This window comes from Hirundo rustica, chromosome Z, assembly GCF_015227805.2.
Source record: "Hirundo rustica isolate bHirRus1 chromosome Z, bHirRus1.pri.v3, whole genome shotgun sequence".
Classification (NCBI taxonomy): Eukaryota; Metazoa; Chordata; class Aves; order Passeriformes; family Hirundinidae; genus Hirundo; species Hirundo rustica.
The window spans coordinates 22,963,821-22,982,361 of NC_053488.1; the positions used below are offsets into that span (position 1 = coordinate 22,963,821).

At 38.6% G+C, this 18,541-nt stretch overlaps 1 protein-coding gene across 12 annotated transcripts in view; it reads left to right on the plus strand.

The window, feature by feature from the left end:
• Positions 1–18,541, plus strand: part of KIAA1328 (KIAA1328 ortholog) — a 179,554-nt gene that overhangs the window by 152,892 nt on the left and 8,121 nt on the right. Inside the window, exon 10 of one of the 12 annotated variants that reach the window (XM_040090202.1) lies at positions 2,241–2,379. The exons of the other annotated variants lie outside the window; for them this stretch is intronic. Coding sequence (XP_039946136.1) covers positions 2,241–2,247 — 7 coding nt within the window. The 3' untranslated portion in view covers positions 2,248–2,379. Of the gene's footprint in view, positions 1–2,240; positions 2,380–18,541 lie in introns of those variants that run through there. 12 annotated transcript variants of the gene reach the window in all.

The window sequence follows — 18,541 nt, forward strand, 5'->3', positions numbered from 1 at the left end:
CCCTTAGGAGCAGACACCACTCAAGATTCAAAAGGAACACAGAAAACTTCCATTCCAGATTTAATTTAGGAGCATTTAAAGAGATTAAAAGTGTGTTTGGGATAGGGTGATGAGTTAGTTTCCGAATGTGGTAGGAGATGCAAATTTTGCCTACTCCCTGAGTTACCCAGCAGTGCAAAAAATCCAATGTAGTTCCATATGCAAGTGATAAAACCAGACATTGGCAAATTAATCTCTCTTATTCACAGTGTAGGTTGTTAATTGTTCTCTCTGCTGGCTGTCGATATAATGTGAAATTTTCATTCCCCATTCAAGATGGAAAAAGTTGTGGCTGAAAATGTTAACATTTGCATTTTTATTTGTTGATTTATTTAAAGGACAGCCTCTCTTACAGCAATCCATCACTCAGTGACACCCCAAATATGAATAATGTATTGAAGACTTGCGGTTACAATGTGTAATAAGTGCCAGAGACAGTAGAAGAATGTTAACTATGTTGCAAATGTAATATTTATCGACTCATACTTTATTGCTTTCGAGGTTCAATAATACTGACCATAGGACATTAATATCACTTATCTTGATTTTAGTTGGGCACCTCTGTATGTAGAAATAACCCGTCTATAACATACTTACAAAATAAATGTGATTTTTACAACTCTTTGTAAGAAGTGCATTGTAGGTTTCTTGGCTTACTTTTCTATCTTCTCATTTACTTTTATCTGACACTGATCCCCCTGCAGTTGCCTGACCCAGGTGGAGAACACCTCATCACTATTCTAGAGGCTTCATTTACTGGCTGCATTGTGATCCTTTGCCTCAGACAGGATTTGGGCCTAGGTCTCTTTTCCTATTAAAGATCAGTATGAAAAGAGTTTTCTATTGCTTCTCTCTGAAAAGACAACAGCGGAGAAGCTAAAACAGAAATACCTTTTCTTTTGGAAAGACACACAGAGCAAATCTAAATAATCTCTTTGAAGGTTTCAGATATCAAAAAGGAAGTGTTTAATAAGTTCAGTATTTGTTGTAGACATGGAACTTATTTTCAGAGAAATTTTTACTCAAGGAATAGAAATATGTTGAAGCAATTTGAGAAGATTTAGATTTAAATTCAGTGGGTTTGGGAACCAAAATTTTTTGATAATTTGCTTAAGGAAAGAAGTTGCATTAACATTTTGCTATAGTTTCAAGTCCTTCAGTAGTGATTCCTGTCTTCAGTATCTGCTCCAGAGTTCCAGAGTTCTGCTGTGGAAGCTGTTACCAACTGGGCAAATGATTCTCCTTATCTGTTCTGTTTGGTTACAAACACTAACACCTTTGAAGTCTTGGGGAGAAATGCAAATGTGAACCCAGTGCTGTGATCTAAACCAAATTTAACAATGGGAGATTTTAAGCTTGTGTTAAAATCAGATTTCACCTGTGAAGCCTGGCTTTTGGCAAACTTGGAATTGGGTTCGGCCATGAAAATGATAAACCTTGATTATATTTTGTGTTGTAGACATCAGGTAAATTTTGAAGTGACATTCTGTATTTACATCTGAGGTTATCAAATTTAACACATCATTGGCTTCTTTCTGTACTGTGTGTAACAGAGCACCTATTTCTGTCAAAGCAGCCTAACTAATAGCTACTTTGCAATAACAGTTTTGGTGTGTCCATTGCTGACAATGAAAATCATATTGGGAAATTCTGATTTGCAGTGCAAAAGGATTAATGTTAATTAGCAACTGTTGGCTGTAATTGTCACCCTCATTAAAATGCAGAATTATGTATTTCTTAGTTATAAATAACCCTTCTAATTGTACTTGATGTATGCCAGTTTAATCAAAAAGTACACTTGCAAACAAGCAGGTATTTGCATTAATGTAGCACTGGATCTTTGAGTCTTTTTTGATTGTCTTTTATTCCAAACTCGACTAGCTGGGGGAGTTCTATTACAGCTACATATCATTTACACTTTTTTTTTTTCCCAGCTCCATGGATCTGACGGGATTTTGTATTAAAATTAGGGGAAATGTCTTCTGGGAATGCTCAGTGCAACAGAAAACGTGTCAGTTTTGAAATAGTTGGCAGGGTTTCCATCATTCAGTGGTATGACAATAACTTGATTGTAGTTTGAAAGTAATAAGCAAAGGAAAATAGAGTACGATCATGTTATGAAACTGACTTAACTTTTTGCATAATTTTTATTGTTATTTTAATTACTATTTTTTACAATTTTTTCCTTTGTGCATTTGCAGGTTCTGAAATACCACGTCAAATCTTAAGAGAATGTTGGTTCATTGGATGTTATTCCTGTTTGCATTTGTAATCAGAGCAATGAAAACAGCCTCAAAATATTTTCAGGTTCCTCTGTATTTTCCTCAACTTGTTTGTCAAAAAAATTTTTTTTACTGTCTCTTTTTCCTGCACTGATACCTTGAGTGTTCTGCCCTGTACTTTAAAAAACTTTTGTAGTATTACTGTGATGGCAGTTTCTACAGAGCTTGGCAAGATAAGATCAGTTTTGATTCCTGTCTTCATGGTTCTCTAAGCAACTGTTTTGTTCCTAGTAATTACTGTACTGTACTGTTCCAGAAATTACTGTAGCAATTTCTCTTCTCATCTTTCTGAGGCATTTCCTCTTGTTTTTTGGAGGTTTGTTTTATTTTTGAGATGGGAGCAATTAATGAATAATATCTGCAGGATAATTGCATCTTACTTTAAGAAGACTTTATCTCAAAAGATGTCTCTGCCATCCTACTACCATATTACTTATGCTTACTAAATTCCCTTTTTCTTCTCTACTTCACTTTCCTGGGCCTTTCAGGCTATAAACTCCTTAGGGCAGGATCTTGCCACAGCACATCTTCATGCTTGGCTGGTCCATGCAATAACGATGTTTAACTGTGATGATGGTATTGTTAGGGTGGAATTTCTCCTGCTTATCTTGAGACAACTGAGCTAGTTACCCTCACTATTTTATTTTAGAACCAGCTAAATATCCTTTTGGTGATATCTATTATCCTGTGAGCTGTAAAATAAGCCTGGAGTAATGCACACTGACGCCTTATCCCTCTTGCAGCTGTGTATATGGAACTAAAAATAAGTTGTTTGTCATTCATATTTTCATTATGGGTTGGAGGCAAATACAGGGTTAACCTATGTGTTGCATGCTCAGTGCCCTGATTATTAAAATATTTTTAATGCTTGCATTATGAATTGAAGGGTTTAGGCATCAAAGATGTAAACCCCTCTACTCTGGGGCAGGGTGTGTATATGCCTGATTGTGAGCATACAGTGTCTCTTTCATCAGGACATGAGCTTGTGATATGGTAACATTTTCATTAAAAATCATGGCTGCTTTGGAGAGTCCTGTTTTGAATTCTTGTGACCTGGTGACTCCCTGTAACTCGAACACTTGTGCCTGTGGTACTGCAATGTTTTTTGGTCTCAGCAGGGCCTTGCACCAGTGCTGTCCCATCCCTGCCCGTCAGACGTGCTGGGCACCAGGGGATGGTCTCAGCAGGCAGATACGACTCTGGCTTCTCAGGTATTTTATCAGTTATTTCCAGATGATGAGTTTCCTGCTTCAAAAATAAATTCCTGTCTCTCTGTCACTTAAGGCCAGTAACCAGTGCTTGCTTTGTAGTGTCTGATTTGTCCCATTTCCAGTTTTTAATGTACTTTTTTAAGCCTTTGTGATATTCTGGGTTTCTGCCTCAATAAAGACATTCAGCTTTTCTTTAAGCTGCCATGGATAGGGTTGTATTGTCAGCCAACATCTCTTCCTTATTTGTCCTTTCTCTAGGCCGCTTGTGAATGCATTAAAGAGTTCAGGCCCTCACAGATTTCTGTGAGCTCCACTGGTGACCTCTCTGGCCTTTTTATAGCAGACTAGTTTTAATGGTTTCTCTTAATTTCCTGAGTTTTAGGTAGTTGTCTATCCATTAATGTATTTTTGTCTTAGTTTATGTCAGCTTTTAAGTCTTTGATAACAGATTTTGCTGGAGGACTTTTGGAATTCCAGATTGACTATATAAATTATATTTTTCTTTTTTAGATGCATAATAGTCTTATGAATCTTGTAGAGGTCCCCAGTGAATGAAGACTTTGTATTTAGTCTCCACCAATATATAGTCATAATGATTCCTTATTATAGTTTCTATCAATCTGCTTGTTCATTAGACCCCTCTTTATCTGTTGATTTCTATATCTTTCCAGATCACTTAAAAAAAATTTAAATCCTCCATTTGCCCAGAACTGAAGCAGTTCTAGGCAATTAGTTACATGCTACAGTTAATAGTTCAGCTGTTTAATACCTGAGCTCCTTCAGAAGTTTGAGTGAGTACCAGTTGATCCCAGCAATTCATTATTGTTCATTCATGTTGATTGGTTCTGTAATTTATTTGCAGGACATAGCTACAAACAGGTCTTCCACTGTGCCCTCTGTAGCTTCAGAAACTTTGTAAGTTTCCACATGGTGAATGTATGTTCATCTCATTGAGTATTTCTCCTGTGGCTTCATCATCCTGTTTGTTTTGTACCTTCATTTCCTTCTAGCTTTAACTTCCTATATTTTATATACTTAAAACTGGGATTTGTTATTGGACCTAATGTATTCAGCAGAATAGCTGTATTCAGCAGAATAGCCCTTAGTCTTTGGCTGGAATTCTTTGTGAGCTTTGATTTTGTGGGGTTTTTGGTTGTGAGTTTGGTTTTTTTTTTTCCTTTTCTTGAGCAAGCAGTTTGTTCCATTTTCTTTATTTAGACCTGACGAGATGACAGTTTACTATTTGACTGCAACTGGTAAGGTTTCTTTTTATCCTTCTGAAGTATTTTTCCTTTTTTTGAGCCCTAGTATGACTATTATTTTTAACAAGCTTTTTCATTTTTATATTGTTTTCAATTCTGAAGTGAAAGACTGCTGTAGCAAATATTTGCTGAATAGTAGTTACTGTGTGTTGGTTGTCACACCTGGGCAGTGCAGTGGATAGCTCCCAGATATGAGAGAGATTCTATGGAATGAGCAGCGCAACTAGGACTCTTCAGCTTGGAAAAGAGGTGGCTAAGTTTAGGATACTATTAGAATTTTATGAAATTAAAAGTGACCTGCAGAAAATGAATAGGGAACAATTCTTTATTGACTTGTCTAATGTCTAATGGAAAAACTGGTCGGCATCAGACAGCGTTGTGAGATGGCTTATTCAGATGATGTAAATGAAGACAGAAACCAGCAGTAAGCTTGTGTCCTGACCTTTTACCATTACTGTGTTTCTAAACTCCACATATTTCAAAACTGTTATTGTAATTTCCTCTAATTTATACAGCTTTTAAAAGTATTTTTTAATATATGGATTATAATAATGATTTTTAAATAGCTATCTATTTTTAAATAACTATTGTCTCTTAACATCCTTGTTAAGACATTTTTCTTTGCAAAAATCCCAGTATCTGGGCTTGTGTCTCAATCTTTCCATGCTGCATATCTGTCGTGGGTTCAATAGGACAACAGAAGATTGATTTGGACCCTGGTTTTTCCTGGGTAGGGTAATGAAAGAGCCAATGTATCTTCCACATTTGCTTAGGGAAAAGAATCGTGGTGTTTCAGTGTAAAGAATATTGAACTTTAAAGTACTGAACTGAGTATGTTTTTACTTTGTTGGCTTTACTTTGGGGAACCCTGAATCAGGTAACATGCCTTTGTCTTTCTGATACAGAGTTGAAGGAAACAGAGAATGATGTTGTAGTCTCTGTTTACAGATTATGTAGGCTGAGTGCACCATTCCTACGGTAGGTGTGACTTTTTTATCTTCCTAGGCCACATTTCCTTTTCAAAAACACGTTTTATTGATCATGGTTAAGTTTGGCTTTGTGATGGGCTGTGACTAGAACACTAAAGCTATCTCTTCAATATTTAGATAATCATGAAGAAAAGCAGTATCTTGCTGGTTTTTTCACCATCTATTTAGTTATACATACTGATTATATTTAACATAAAAATTTCTCCATTCAGGATGTTTCAAGCTCCTTGGTATTTGGGGCCATGTACGTTAATTTTTATGTTTTGTGGTGTTTTTGGGATGGTACTGACTTTATAGCCCACTGAGGGGGGAAAAAATGAATTATTTCTTTTAGTCTGAGTGTGTTGGGAGGGAAATTACTTGGATATATGATGGAAATCTAAACCTCTTACTGAGAGTAATATTGTATCTTTGTTTCTGCGCTGTACTGAGTTAGCTCTCTCTGTTTTAATGGTCGTGACTAAAGTGTTGTTTTTCACCTTTGTTTCTTCCCACCTGTAAGTTTTGAAGTATTTCACTTTGTTCCTGGAGAACAACACTGCTGGAGAACATAGTGAAAATTACCTAGTTTAAGATGTCCCTGCTTATTACAGGGGATTGGACTGAATGACCTTTAAAAGTCCCTTCTGACCCAAACTATTCTATTATTCTCTGAAAACAAAATTGTTGACACAGTTATTTTTTTTTCATGTAAAAACAATCAAAGACATTCTAGAGTACTAATATATACTTTATGTGTTTAACAGCTTTTAAAGTATATTCTGAAAGCCTCTATTGCCATTTTACTTTTAACTTTAGTTTTTGCTTCATCTGTGTTGAATCATCTTTTACTACTTAAAACAGAAATTTGGTTTATTGAAACATTTCAGTTCTGATTATTTTATAATAAAGATGAAGAAGTCTAACCTAATGAAATCACTGGAATGAAATGAGAAAATTTTTTTAAAAAATTAATAAGCTGAAGACTTGATTTTATTAAGTCACATTTGGCTGTTATATTTCTCTGTGTGTACAGTCTTGGATCAGTAGGATGAGAAACTTGTAAGGAATGACATTTGCACTGTCAGACTGACTTTCTCTGTTACATTTCCAGAGGGCTACTGGAAATACATTGCCAATAGTTCTTGCATGCATTAACTTCTGTGCCTGTGATCACAAAATTGTGGTTTGAGATGAGCAGCATTACTGAATTGTGATTCTTCCCCCACAGAGTTCAGGCCTGTAAATATATTTTATAGAATACATGCATGCCTGTCAGTCTCTTGGGTCTCTGTGAAACATCCTAATGTACAAGCAACTTTATGATTTATGAGAGACTTTTCCATACTCAGAAATAAAATGCTTCCTGCTCCCTGCAGAGTATCTGATGATTCCCTGTGGGACTCCCTTGGTATATCTACAGTATATTTGCTTGCTTTGCAGGTACCACTCTGATGTGGCACGGTCTTCTAAAGTCTGTGCCCCTGTGCCTGGTTCTGCCCAGAGTTTTTCAAGCTCCTCTCTTGTTCTGATGACCTTGTCCTTGCTGAGGAGCCAGTGTTCTTCCAGTACTGCCTTTTCTTTTTACTGTAACAGGTGAAGCAATTCCTAGAAGGACTTTAACAGTGCTCCAGCTGCTGCTCATCTCAGCTTCTGCTTGACTCTGTTAATTGCTCTGTGCATCCCTGTTCTTATCCATATGCTTGGAATTTTGAACCTGTATATCTACCTTGATTGTAGGCAACAAACTGACCTCATAAGAGAGTTGTTCTCTCCCCCCCACTTCCTTGCCAATCTTTTCCTTATCTCCTAATGGCCTCTCAGCATCTAGATTTCTCGACATGAAAGATAAGTGTGTTTTCTTAACTCAGCCTGCACTGACAGCCAAATATGACTCTGATGAGCATCTTAAGGGATGTCTGGATCACTAGAATGTACAGGTCTATTGTAATTAGCTGTACCATTTTCTTGCTTTTGCCTCCTCTGTTTTGTTATGAACTTTTTAGTAGCAGACCCTTTCTACTAATGCACAAACCGTAACATCACATGGCATTGACTTTACTCAAACTAGAAGATTTTTGTGCCAAGGTTGTAACATTGTATCATTACTTCATTGTATCTGTGCGAAAATTTTAATTTCACGCCCTGCAGATTTCACTGTCTCTGTGCACTGTGATCGTGTTGTTGCATAGAAGGGTAAGTCCCTGGGTCACATTCATTTTGTAGGGGTTTGTTTGTTTGTTTGTGGTTTTTTTTTTTTTTTTTTTTTTTTTTTTTTTTTTTTTTTAAGTTCTATTTCCTTTGAGAAGTCTTGCTGTAAAGTTAGCTCAAGAATTCTGCCAGGAAAATATTTGGAAGGAAAAGATACTAAAACTATTTTTTGGTACATTTTTACAGTGTGGCTATGACAATCTTATTAAAAAAGAAAAACAATATGTGCGGAGTTTGGGCTACACTGCAATAAATTTGCACATGAATAGTTGCAAGTGACTTGGTGAAGTATGTGGGAAAGGGAGGGAGGGTCTCCTACAAATATATCATCAGGTTTCACATAATCCTGGTTTTCATGAGGTGCAAGCTTTTCTCAGCAGAAGTCCTTGGTTAATGTTTGGATTTGTTTCTGGAGATTGCTGGTTTGCAGGCATTGATTGGTGTTTTAAACTTTCCTGTTTGTATCATGCCTGCACTGCATGTGTGGTAGGTCACCATCCAGTGTTTGCCTTTTTGGTCTCTGTGGGTGAACATCCTCTCTGGGCAGCCAATGTTCAACCACCTACATAGCAAGAAAACTTTTTTACTTCCATTTGAATGGAATTTCCTGTATTTCAATTTGTGCCCATTACTTCTTGTCCTTTCACTGGGCACTCCAGAGAAGAGCCTGGCTCTAGCTTCTTTCTTTGCCATATCAAGTATTTATACCCATTGGTGAAGTCACCCTGAGCTGTATTTGCTCCAGGGTGAAGAGTCCCAGCTTTCTCACATTTTACTTTTGTGTCAGATACATCAAAGCCTTGATCATCCACATTGGGTCCATGGGTCTTATACTGGAGTGTCCAGTACAGGGCACAGCACTCCAGCTGTGTCGCACTGGTGCTGAATTCAGAAGGGTCAACTCCCTTGACCTTCCAGCAGTTCTGGCTTTTGCTGGCCATTAGGGTTTTTTGTGTATCAGGACAACAGGTATTTAGGTCCTTCACTGCAAAGCTGCCTTCCAGCCTGTCAAACCTGCCGTGTTCTGGTGTCTGGAATTATTCCTCCCCAAGTACAGGACCAGGCATTTCCCGTTGTTGCATGTTGTGAGATACTTATGAGCCCATTTCTCCTTCCTGTTGAGGTCCCTCTTTGTACACTTTCTGGTGTCTCTCAGCCTAGAGTATATTCTGAAGAATATGGGAATGAGAGACCTATCATCAGTTTCTTGAGCTGTTAAGTATCCTGCCTTATTTTTTAGTCTATTAATTATCTTATGTAGTTTCTAACAGAATCATGGACTGTTTGCAGGTGTGTGGTTATCAAAAAGTAATCCTGCAGCAGCCGAGATCTTTGCTAGTTACTGCTGGGAATGAACAAACTAAAATTTCACTTCCCTGCCCATCTGTTCAGCAGCTGAAAGTAGGTAATTTATCTCAGTGGGACACCTACCACCTGTGTAAAGTTTTTGAAAGAGGTTGTTAGCGTGTGATGACTATAGCCAAGAGACACCAGGCCTGAGTGCCTCATGCTATGTGCCTCACTACTGTTTTTTTCTGTAGGGTGCCTTGCAACCCCATACTTGCACAGCACCAGACCTGCTCGGTGGCTGTGTCCCTGTGAAGCTTGCAGCGGCTGTGCCTGCTCTGCCAAATGACATGCTCCAGTGCTGGTGACATGTGGCTCCTTGCCAGCAGTGGCCCCTCTTTGACATGCTAAACCAGGCACCACCAACACGCCATATTTTTTACAGCTACTGTTTTATCTCAGTGGCTTCCTCTTGAATTATGTATCCTCATCTTTGATGTATGAAATCTCAGCTGATTTAAATATTACCCCAGAGAGTTCAGAACACCTGGAAATGAAGGAGTGACTGATAGTCCCAGTCCTTTCCACACTGGAGCACTGAGTGGGATGTTTTACAGCAGTTGGGTACTGGAATACAATTTTTATGAGAGCATTGTTTTTTCACATATGGTCTGCACCCAAGCAGTCAGTGCCTTGGGATGCCAAGTATTTGAGCTCAGTTGCAATGTTTTTTCTCAGGCAAATTGGAGGCAATGAGTTCATATAAAGAGCTGGTGCATAGGGAGATCATGGGCTGTTGTTCTGTTAGGAGCTGGGCACCAAAGGTTTAGCTAGATAAGGTACCCAAAATTGTGTGTGCCTGTCACTGGGAGGTGAGTAGTACAGAGAAGTGAATGCAAATCTGGCTGAAAAGCAGTAGCTATCTGATGTCAGGCTTCTGAACATGGTATGAAGATAAAAAAACAACTGAGTATAAGCTGCATATATAATGTCAGCAAGATACAGAAATCACAGTGTATATAAGCCCTAAGCACTCTAGCCTAGTGAAGCATACTTTAGAGTGTTTTGTGTGTTGTGGTCACTCTGCTCCCTGCAGGAATTAGACTTTAAATGAAGTGCAAGAACCTATTCACCTCTCTTGTGCTAGCATAGATGGCATAAGGATAATGCCAGTTACTATGTCGTAAACAAAGTGATACCAGTAAAAAGCTGAGAACAAGGAGAGCTCAAGTTTCTAGTGGTCTGGTCTGAAAAATGGCCTTTTTGCAAGACAAGCTATATTCGGTCTTTGTATTTTGACTGTTAATACACCTTAAATTTAAATTACTTAAATTTAAATTTCAACTTACAACCTCTCCACCACACCTCACTATGTGGTTACTTGTGCCGTTTCTCTTTTTCTATCTATTCCCTTCCAAGGGACTGCTAGCACAAGCACAAGGTCTATCATTGTGGCCTTGCTTGAAGGGTTTAGTGGCTGGGAGATGTTTGCATTTACCTCTGGAGTGTAATTCTGACTGATGGGTTCTTATCAGGTTTGTGAAGTCCATCCGTCCAATTGCCTGTTTCTGTTTTGAAGACCAAGCAACCATAAAGTTGAAAACGGTGTTGTATTTTTGGAATCTGAAATTTCAGACAATGCATTTATGAATTATTTATGAGGAATGTGTTTTCAGTAATGTGTGGCATAAAATGGAATGAATGTGTATTCATACTTGCCCTGAACTCTCCGAAGTGCATGCTAATAAACAGAATGATAACCTATCGTCACTTTTGCCCTGTAAGATTTACAGTGCAAGCATTTTTTCTGTGGTTTAATTCAAGTCAGTTTGTCAAGTTAAAGCTCTGGTGTTTTGTTTTAAAATACAACTTAGTGAGTGATTTTCTATTACTTAAAGAAGTCTAACTTCTTTTCCCACCCCTCTTCTTTCAACCAGAGTTACCATCTAAATTTTTCTAGTCAAGTTGGCATACAGCCACCCTAAATTATACTTTAATTCACAATTAGAAAGGAAGTGGTAACTGTGCAGAGCAGCAAACCTTTCATTTAAAATGGCCATTATATAAGATCGTGGTTCTCCTGGATGATTAAGATATTGAAGAATAATTTAGATATCCTTAGGTTTTGGCCATTTAGAAATGCTGGGCTTATTTAATTTTTTAAGCTTTTTTTTTAAACAGCTTTTTCCATAATGACAGTAATGCAGGACTCTATATTATCACAACTTGATGTTTACTTGTATCTGAATTATCTAATGCCAACTTGTTTTCACTGATATAGCTGACAGGGCAGAGATAATTAAGAAACAGAAGAATTTGAGTGCTAGATTTGCTATTACACACTCCATGCCACAGCAGAAGAAATTAAGTTGACAAGCAGGAGAGGAAGGATCATGCAGAACCACAAGAATTGCTGTTTAGGCACAGAAATTTACTGTATGTAAAAATATTTTACCAGGATGGCGGGGGGGGGGGGGGTGGGGAGGAATAAAATGGTGGAACAAACTTATTTCCAAGCATTCTAAGCCATCTTATTTGCAGGGTGTAAAATAGAGAGCTTGCAATACTTAGTCACCCCAGCACAAGAAGTGGCAAGAAGAAAGCTAACCCCAGTGAAATGGTGGCAGAACATCCATTGGCTTCCATAGGGTCATGATTCCACCCCAGTATATACTTTCAATTACTGCAGTTTGATTTTGCTCCTCTGCGCAGTGAGGTTTTAAATCTTGCACAGCTACTCACAGTTCTTGCCACAGTGGTTAGAAAGTCAGTGAAAGCTCACAGTTCAGTAATTAAATGACAAGGTAAGAAACTTTGGAATCATAAAAAGGGTATAAATGCTTGACCTAAAACTATGCAGATCACCCAATGACTGTACAGCTGAAGCAAAAAGTTGATTTATTATCTGGCGGCTGGGAATTTAGACTGAGCTTGCAAAAAAGACAGGTTGCTAATCCATGTAAATGGGGATAGACTTTGCAGGCTGTATGTGGTGGGGTTCTTTTTCCTGTAAGCCACGTCCTTTAAAATTGTTGTGTAGTTATTTAATACTCACAAAGTGCTGGGTGAGGTAGTCCCAGCTTTGCTGAAAGTGTGCTAGGAAGAAGAGATGAAAAGTGGAAAAGAAATCAAAACTGAGGAGCCACACTGAGCCTGGCATAGAGGAGGTGCAGGATTGTACCTTGATTTACATATGCAACCCTTATTAGAGGCTTTAGTATATTATAAAAGAAAAGGCACAATTTTGAAGATGATTCATTAAATTAAGAGTTTGCTTTGAGGGGAAGGATACTTGGGGACAAACTATCCAGTAAAAAAATTGAAAAGAAAAGCTGTTAAGGCAAGAGATATAGGCGGATGAAGTATGGCAAAAAAGATGATGACAGATTCATTTTGGCCCAGAACAATAAAAAGTGAAGATCTTGCTGAAGATGTGCTGTGATGATGGAGTGCTTAGAAGGAATAAAAGCTAAGTGTGCTCTGAAGTGCAAAGTTCTTATGTAATAACACAGCAGAATCAGGGCCCCAGGTGTTGTACATACACCAAGGTTCATTTTCTGATCTGAATAGCTTTCAAACTTGATGACACAGAAGCAGCTGTGTGGGAGGGGAGAGAAAGACAATACAAACAGATTGTTTCTGCAAAATGATTGCAGAAGGTGGTTGTTAAACTCTGTGGTAGTTACCTGGTTCTGTAATTTCTCTTTTGTACAAAAACTTCATTCTAAATTATTCTTCTGTCACTGGTAGATCTGATTTAAGAGGTTTCTTTACTTCCCAGCACTCATATCGTCATTCACCCTCCTCCTTCCAGAATTATTACAACCTCAGTTATGCCAATCTAGCTGCAGCCTGCAACCATACCTTAAAAGAAATGATCTGTGGTGTTCCTTATTCTTCGTCTTCAGCTCGTTAGTTAGTTATTATTTAGCTACTAAAAACTCACACAGACAAAACCAGTGAAGCAGCGCTTTGAATTGTATCTGGTTTGTTGGTAACAGGGCACAAGGGTCTGAGTCCAATGGAGAAATAACAAAGGCTGAGGTTCCAGCAGCAAAGAGGTAGGATAACTGGATTTGAGAGCATTGAGATGGGAGTGTGTAAAAGTGAGGAAAGCAGGCGTTGGTCTCTGACACGCAGGTAAATGGAAAAAATGTCCTGCTTGTGTAGCAAGGGGGAACGAGAGCAGCAGTAATTCTTTTGGTCATTACAGCTGCTTGGATGCTATCACAGGTGAAGCCAAGGTGAAAACTGGGGGAAAAAAAAAAAAAAAAAAAAAAAATTCTTTATCAACTTGGCCTTAGGACACAAAGTTATTGAGATGCTGTTGCTGGATCTGGTGTCCTTTAGAGCACTGGCACTGTGTGGTATACAAGTGGCCAGGGGCAACCCATAGTTCTCAGCCTCTTTCAAGTCCAGGTCCTCCTTAGCTCTTTATTACTGTTTGCTGTGCTGGGGAGGGAGGCTTGTCCCAGAACACTGCCAAATACAGCACATTTCAGTTGGCAGATATGTGATACTATTATTCAATTCTGCTGCTTCTCTTCAAATTCCCCTGTGCAAGGGCTGTACTGTGCTGCTTTCAACATAATTTGGTGATAATGATTAGTAATCCCAGAAAATGAGGAATTGAATTCACTGCTCTGCAAGACCTACAGGTAGGGGAGGAACCTGTGGAGCAAGGAAGCAGCAGCAAAAGGGCTGAATGTGCACAGACAAGCATTGTGTGAATGCTGGAGGGAGCTGATCTCTCTGTGTGCAGCCCCTCTAGGGGATATGGTGCTTATTTCTGGGTGATTGCTTATGGAAAAAAAAAATTGTCAAAGATGGAAGGAGAGTGGCAAAATCTGTTGCAATGCTGGAGGTATTGATTTATGAGAGAATATTAAAATACGTGTGGCTCCAATAAATGTTGACTGAGTCTGGAGCAGAATGAAAAAATGTTACATTGTTTAACTACTTAAGGTGTATTTGCATTAAAAAAAGAAGATGGATTTCTCAGTACTGGGCCAGATTTTTAGCGATAGCCAGTAGGATGAAGTTTGGAGGAAGAAAATCCTCTTTGTTTATCTCTAGGTGACTATCAGAAAGATATTCTTATTAGTGACACATACCTTTCCCTCCCACCAAACTCTGAAGCAAAAATTCATTTGTGTCACTTCCCATACTATTCTGTTCTCCTTAATGGTATGTTATGTTTCCCACTGGGCTTTGGCTTATCTCTTTTGACTGTGTACACTTTTGGAGAGAGGAGTGCTCTTAAAAGTGGTACTAGAGTTGGTCCCCCTGATCCTGATCAGGCTCTTGAGGTTATACTGTGGCCCATAAATAAGTAATAATGGTAATGATAGCATGAGATATATTTGGCTGTGGAATGGCTTCCCAAGGAGAGTGGTGAGAGGCTGATTGTTAGCAACAAATGTGAGGAAGCACACTGTAGGGAGCAGTTCTGTCAGCAGGGAGAGGGCGGGATGATCTAATAAGTCTTTTCCTTCTCTAGGTTATGATTCTGTGAATACTGCCTCAGAGAGCTCTCTTAAAGTCTCTGATAGTGTAAGCTCTCTATTACGTGGGTGTGGGTTTTACAGCACTCCAGGAGGCTCTTGCAGAGGACACCGTATAAATATATTCTGTTTTACATTGTGTGATATATTTTAAATAAAAGGCTCAGATATTTTTTTAATTGCTTTGAAATATTCTGCAGTCTAACCTTTTTTCTTTAAGAATTAAGAAACTCTGAAATGCTTTTGGAAGATTCAGACCTGTTGCAGGTGAGAAGTATGTCTCCACCTGGACTTGGTTTAAATGCATATATAGCATTGTTAAATTTGCCTCCTCCTGTATCTCACAGTGAAGTATCTGCTCTGAGTTCCAACCTGCTTGAAAGTAAAATGGAAATCTCAGGCTGTCACAGTCCCTTTGTCCCTAATTCTCAATTTAATCTTGTGCCTTCTCTTGGTGTTTCAGCCTCATGAATTGTCCTTTCCTGTGTTATGGTTTGTTTCTTTTTCTTTTTTTTTCTGTTCTGGTGTCTTGACATTCAGGACATGGGAATTACTCCCCAAGGTGTGTTTTGGTCACTGAAGGTGCAGTTCACACATGAAAGACAAGCTTCCTTATCCTGATGTGTGGCTTTTCAGGGGATGACTACAAAATCAACTTCTCTTTCTTAGCTTTCATTTCCTACCCAACCAGCCTCTTAATGTTCATCTCAGGTCTCCTGGGGCAAGTAGCCTGCTGGTTAAGACTTGGATTATTCTCACAGAGCAGGGAGTGGGGAAGAAAGAATCTGAGGTATCATCTCAGCCCTATGGATTTTCAAAAGGCTTTTGCCAAGGTTCCACACCAAAAGTTGCTAAAGAAATCAAGTTTCTGTATGATTGGAGGACAATTCCTTCTAGGAATTTACTGCTGGTTAAATGATAGCAAGCAAAGTGACTTAATGTTCATTTTTTAGAGTTAGCAGAGGGATCCCCCAGAAACTCACTTGACTGGTTCTTCATCAGTGACCTGAAGTGAGAAGGGAACAGTTCCTGGGTGACCTAATAAATTTGAGTGTTTCAATACTAATTTCTTTCAGGTAGTCCAATGATATATCAGTAGCAAACAAGTCCAAAAAGGCAAATCAAGACTGAGCGAATGAAACTAATTTACCTGGGGAAGGGTCGTCAACACCATGCCTACATGATATTGAACTCAGAGCAGGTGGTTGGATTTGTGGAGTTCAAACCTTTCTGGAATTTCTCAACAGTTTGTGAATACATAGGTATTGCTGTACCCACATTTTGATTCTGTGTGATCTTTGCCTCTCAAGAAAGCTGTAGCAAAAGCTAGGAAAGGTGCACAGAACAATTAATTAGATCATCAGGATGAAACAGTTCAAGGAGAGACCAAGAAGCAATTACTTTGGATAGGAAAAGACTGAGAAAATGATCAGGGGTGCAAAATTGTGAAGGTGGTGGATAAATTGAATGTGCAGCTGTTTTTTACCAGATTCCACCATGTGACGGAGACTAACTACAGTCACTCCTTAAGGCAACACTAGCAAGGTACTGAAACAGAAAACAAAAGTATGTCTGTCAACAGCAGCTGTCCTCAAGGACATTGCGGAAACTGCAGATTGAAAAAACAATTAGGCAGATTTAGAGTGGGTTGGTACATGGATGTTGAAAGGACAAACCATGGAGATAATCTCTCATCCCTTATGCTGTAATTGTGGATGCCAGACTAAAGATGGCAGAAAGTACTTAGGACCCTTTAATTTGGGTTGAGTTTTTCCCTTCGCCTATAGAGCTTGGGTTGCCTTGGGTGTGGGTGATTAGCTGTTTCTTCCATATAACCCCAGGTTGTACCCCTAGTGTGGTGTCTTCATGTTTCTGGTAGTTGTAAGTTGCTCAGGCCTCTTCTTATGTGCATCTGTTTTTTCTCTGCTTTTATTTGCCCTGTTTGTTCCAGTCAAACAGTGTTTTGATATTTGCTCTATCATAACAATAAACTGTTTAATTTTCTGTAAAATGGGTCCGTTCCTTACCCCTTGAATGTGTTTGTAGCTATATTTAGCATTTGTAAAGTGCTTGGGGGCAGGTGGTGCTTTATGAATACAAAATAGTGTTAGGCTTTGTGCTTAAGCACAATACTGTACCATAATTCAAAGGCAATTCATGTAACATTAGTAAATCACTTTGAACTTTATGTTGAAAATATAAGCAGTAGTATAAAAATAAACCTTTTTATTTCCTCTGGTATATACAATTAAATAAAGTAAGCCTATACAGCTACAAAACCATATTGCCAGTACACTTTGTTGAAATACCATCACTTTGTAAAGAGACTTTTCATGTGTTTTCTACATGTTTATGGTTGAAGAATAAATTTTCAAAGACTGTAAATGAAAAGATGTCTCTAAATATAGTGATTGAATATTATCTGTCGCTGCTTGTTTAAAGAAATATACATATATTTTGCTGCTAGAGTATTTATGACTCTAATAAGTTTAGTTATTTTGCCTCATAAGGAGATTCCTGCTCCTCTAAATATCAAACTTGTTGAAGTTGTGCTGGTGTTGGTGCTGTTTTTTTTTTTTTTTTTTTTTTTTTTTTTTTTTCCCCAGGAAGGAACAAACAGTATTATTAGCTAAATGGGACTGCATGATATGAAAATACAAGAGTGTATTTATAATAAGAGTGTAATATATTTTACCAGCAGTGGGAAATAGACAAACATTAAAAATCCGTTGGCATATCCCAAATGTCTAAATAAATAAACAAACATCACTGTTCAGCCAGTTGGGACAAGTAGGCTTTGTGGTTACCGTCAAGAGCACTGTCCTTTCTAATATTCTGCACAGTTATGAGTTCTGTGCATCACTCTTGCATAATCTGACCATTTTTTAGGTACTGTATGTTGTGGGACTGTCTGAACTCTGCCCTGTAGGTTTTATCAGAGGGAATACCAAGTGGTTCCAGGTGTTTTCTCGCTAACTATCCTGGGCATAAGTGGTTTTATTGTTCCCAGAGCATCAGCCATATTTGTGTGTTCATCATAAAAATGTGAAAGACTTCCTTCCCATTCAGTTTGGACACATGGGACAAAGTAAGATTCACCTCTAGGTGTTCAGAGAGCTGTATCCTGCTGCATGAGCAGTGAAAGAGACACACTGGAAAGAGGGATTTGGGTCTGTGCCATCTCGTGTTTATTTTTGTTTCCTTTTTAAAATAGGAATGGTTAATGTTATAAATAAAATCGACCAAATTCAAAGTATCAAAATTTAGAATTTTATTTTGAGACAAAATATCAGTCTCGGAAAGCCACAATTTAAAAGGACAGCGCCGAGCCCGGGATCGGTGCCGGGTGAACACGGATAACAAGCTCTGTCAGCCTGGTATCCCCCCAAGTTCACAATTTCTGGTCTCCGGCCGTCCCTTTTTATACACAAGATCGCGGAGTGAAGTCCGAAATTCTGACGTTATCCTCTCCGAGGCGTCTTCATTAATTATTCAAGTCCTGGTATCGGAGGTCTGAATAGACCGGTAGGGTGGAACAATGCTGTTGATGGCCGGGCCCGGGTGTGTCGTGTATATGTTAATTTCGGCGGAGACGAGTAGAGATATCCATCTGAAGTGATTATCTTGGTCTCCGGACTTGTATCTTCTTCTTCCGTGGTTCTTTGTTTCCTTTCAGGGATTCCCGGCAGCAATAGTTTCAAGGCCCCCTCCCTGGTAATTCCAATCATACTTTCCTCGTGTCCCTCCTGTGCTTCCCAAGCCAGGAAATTTTCTAAT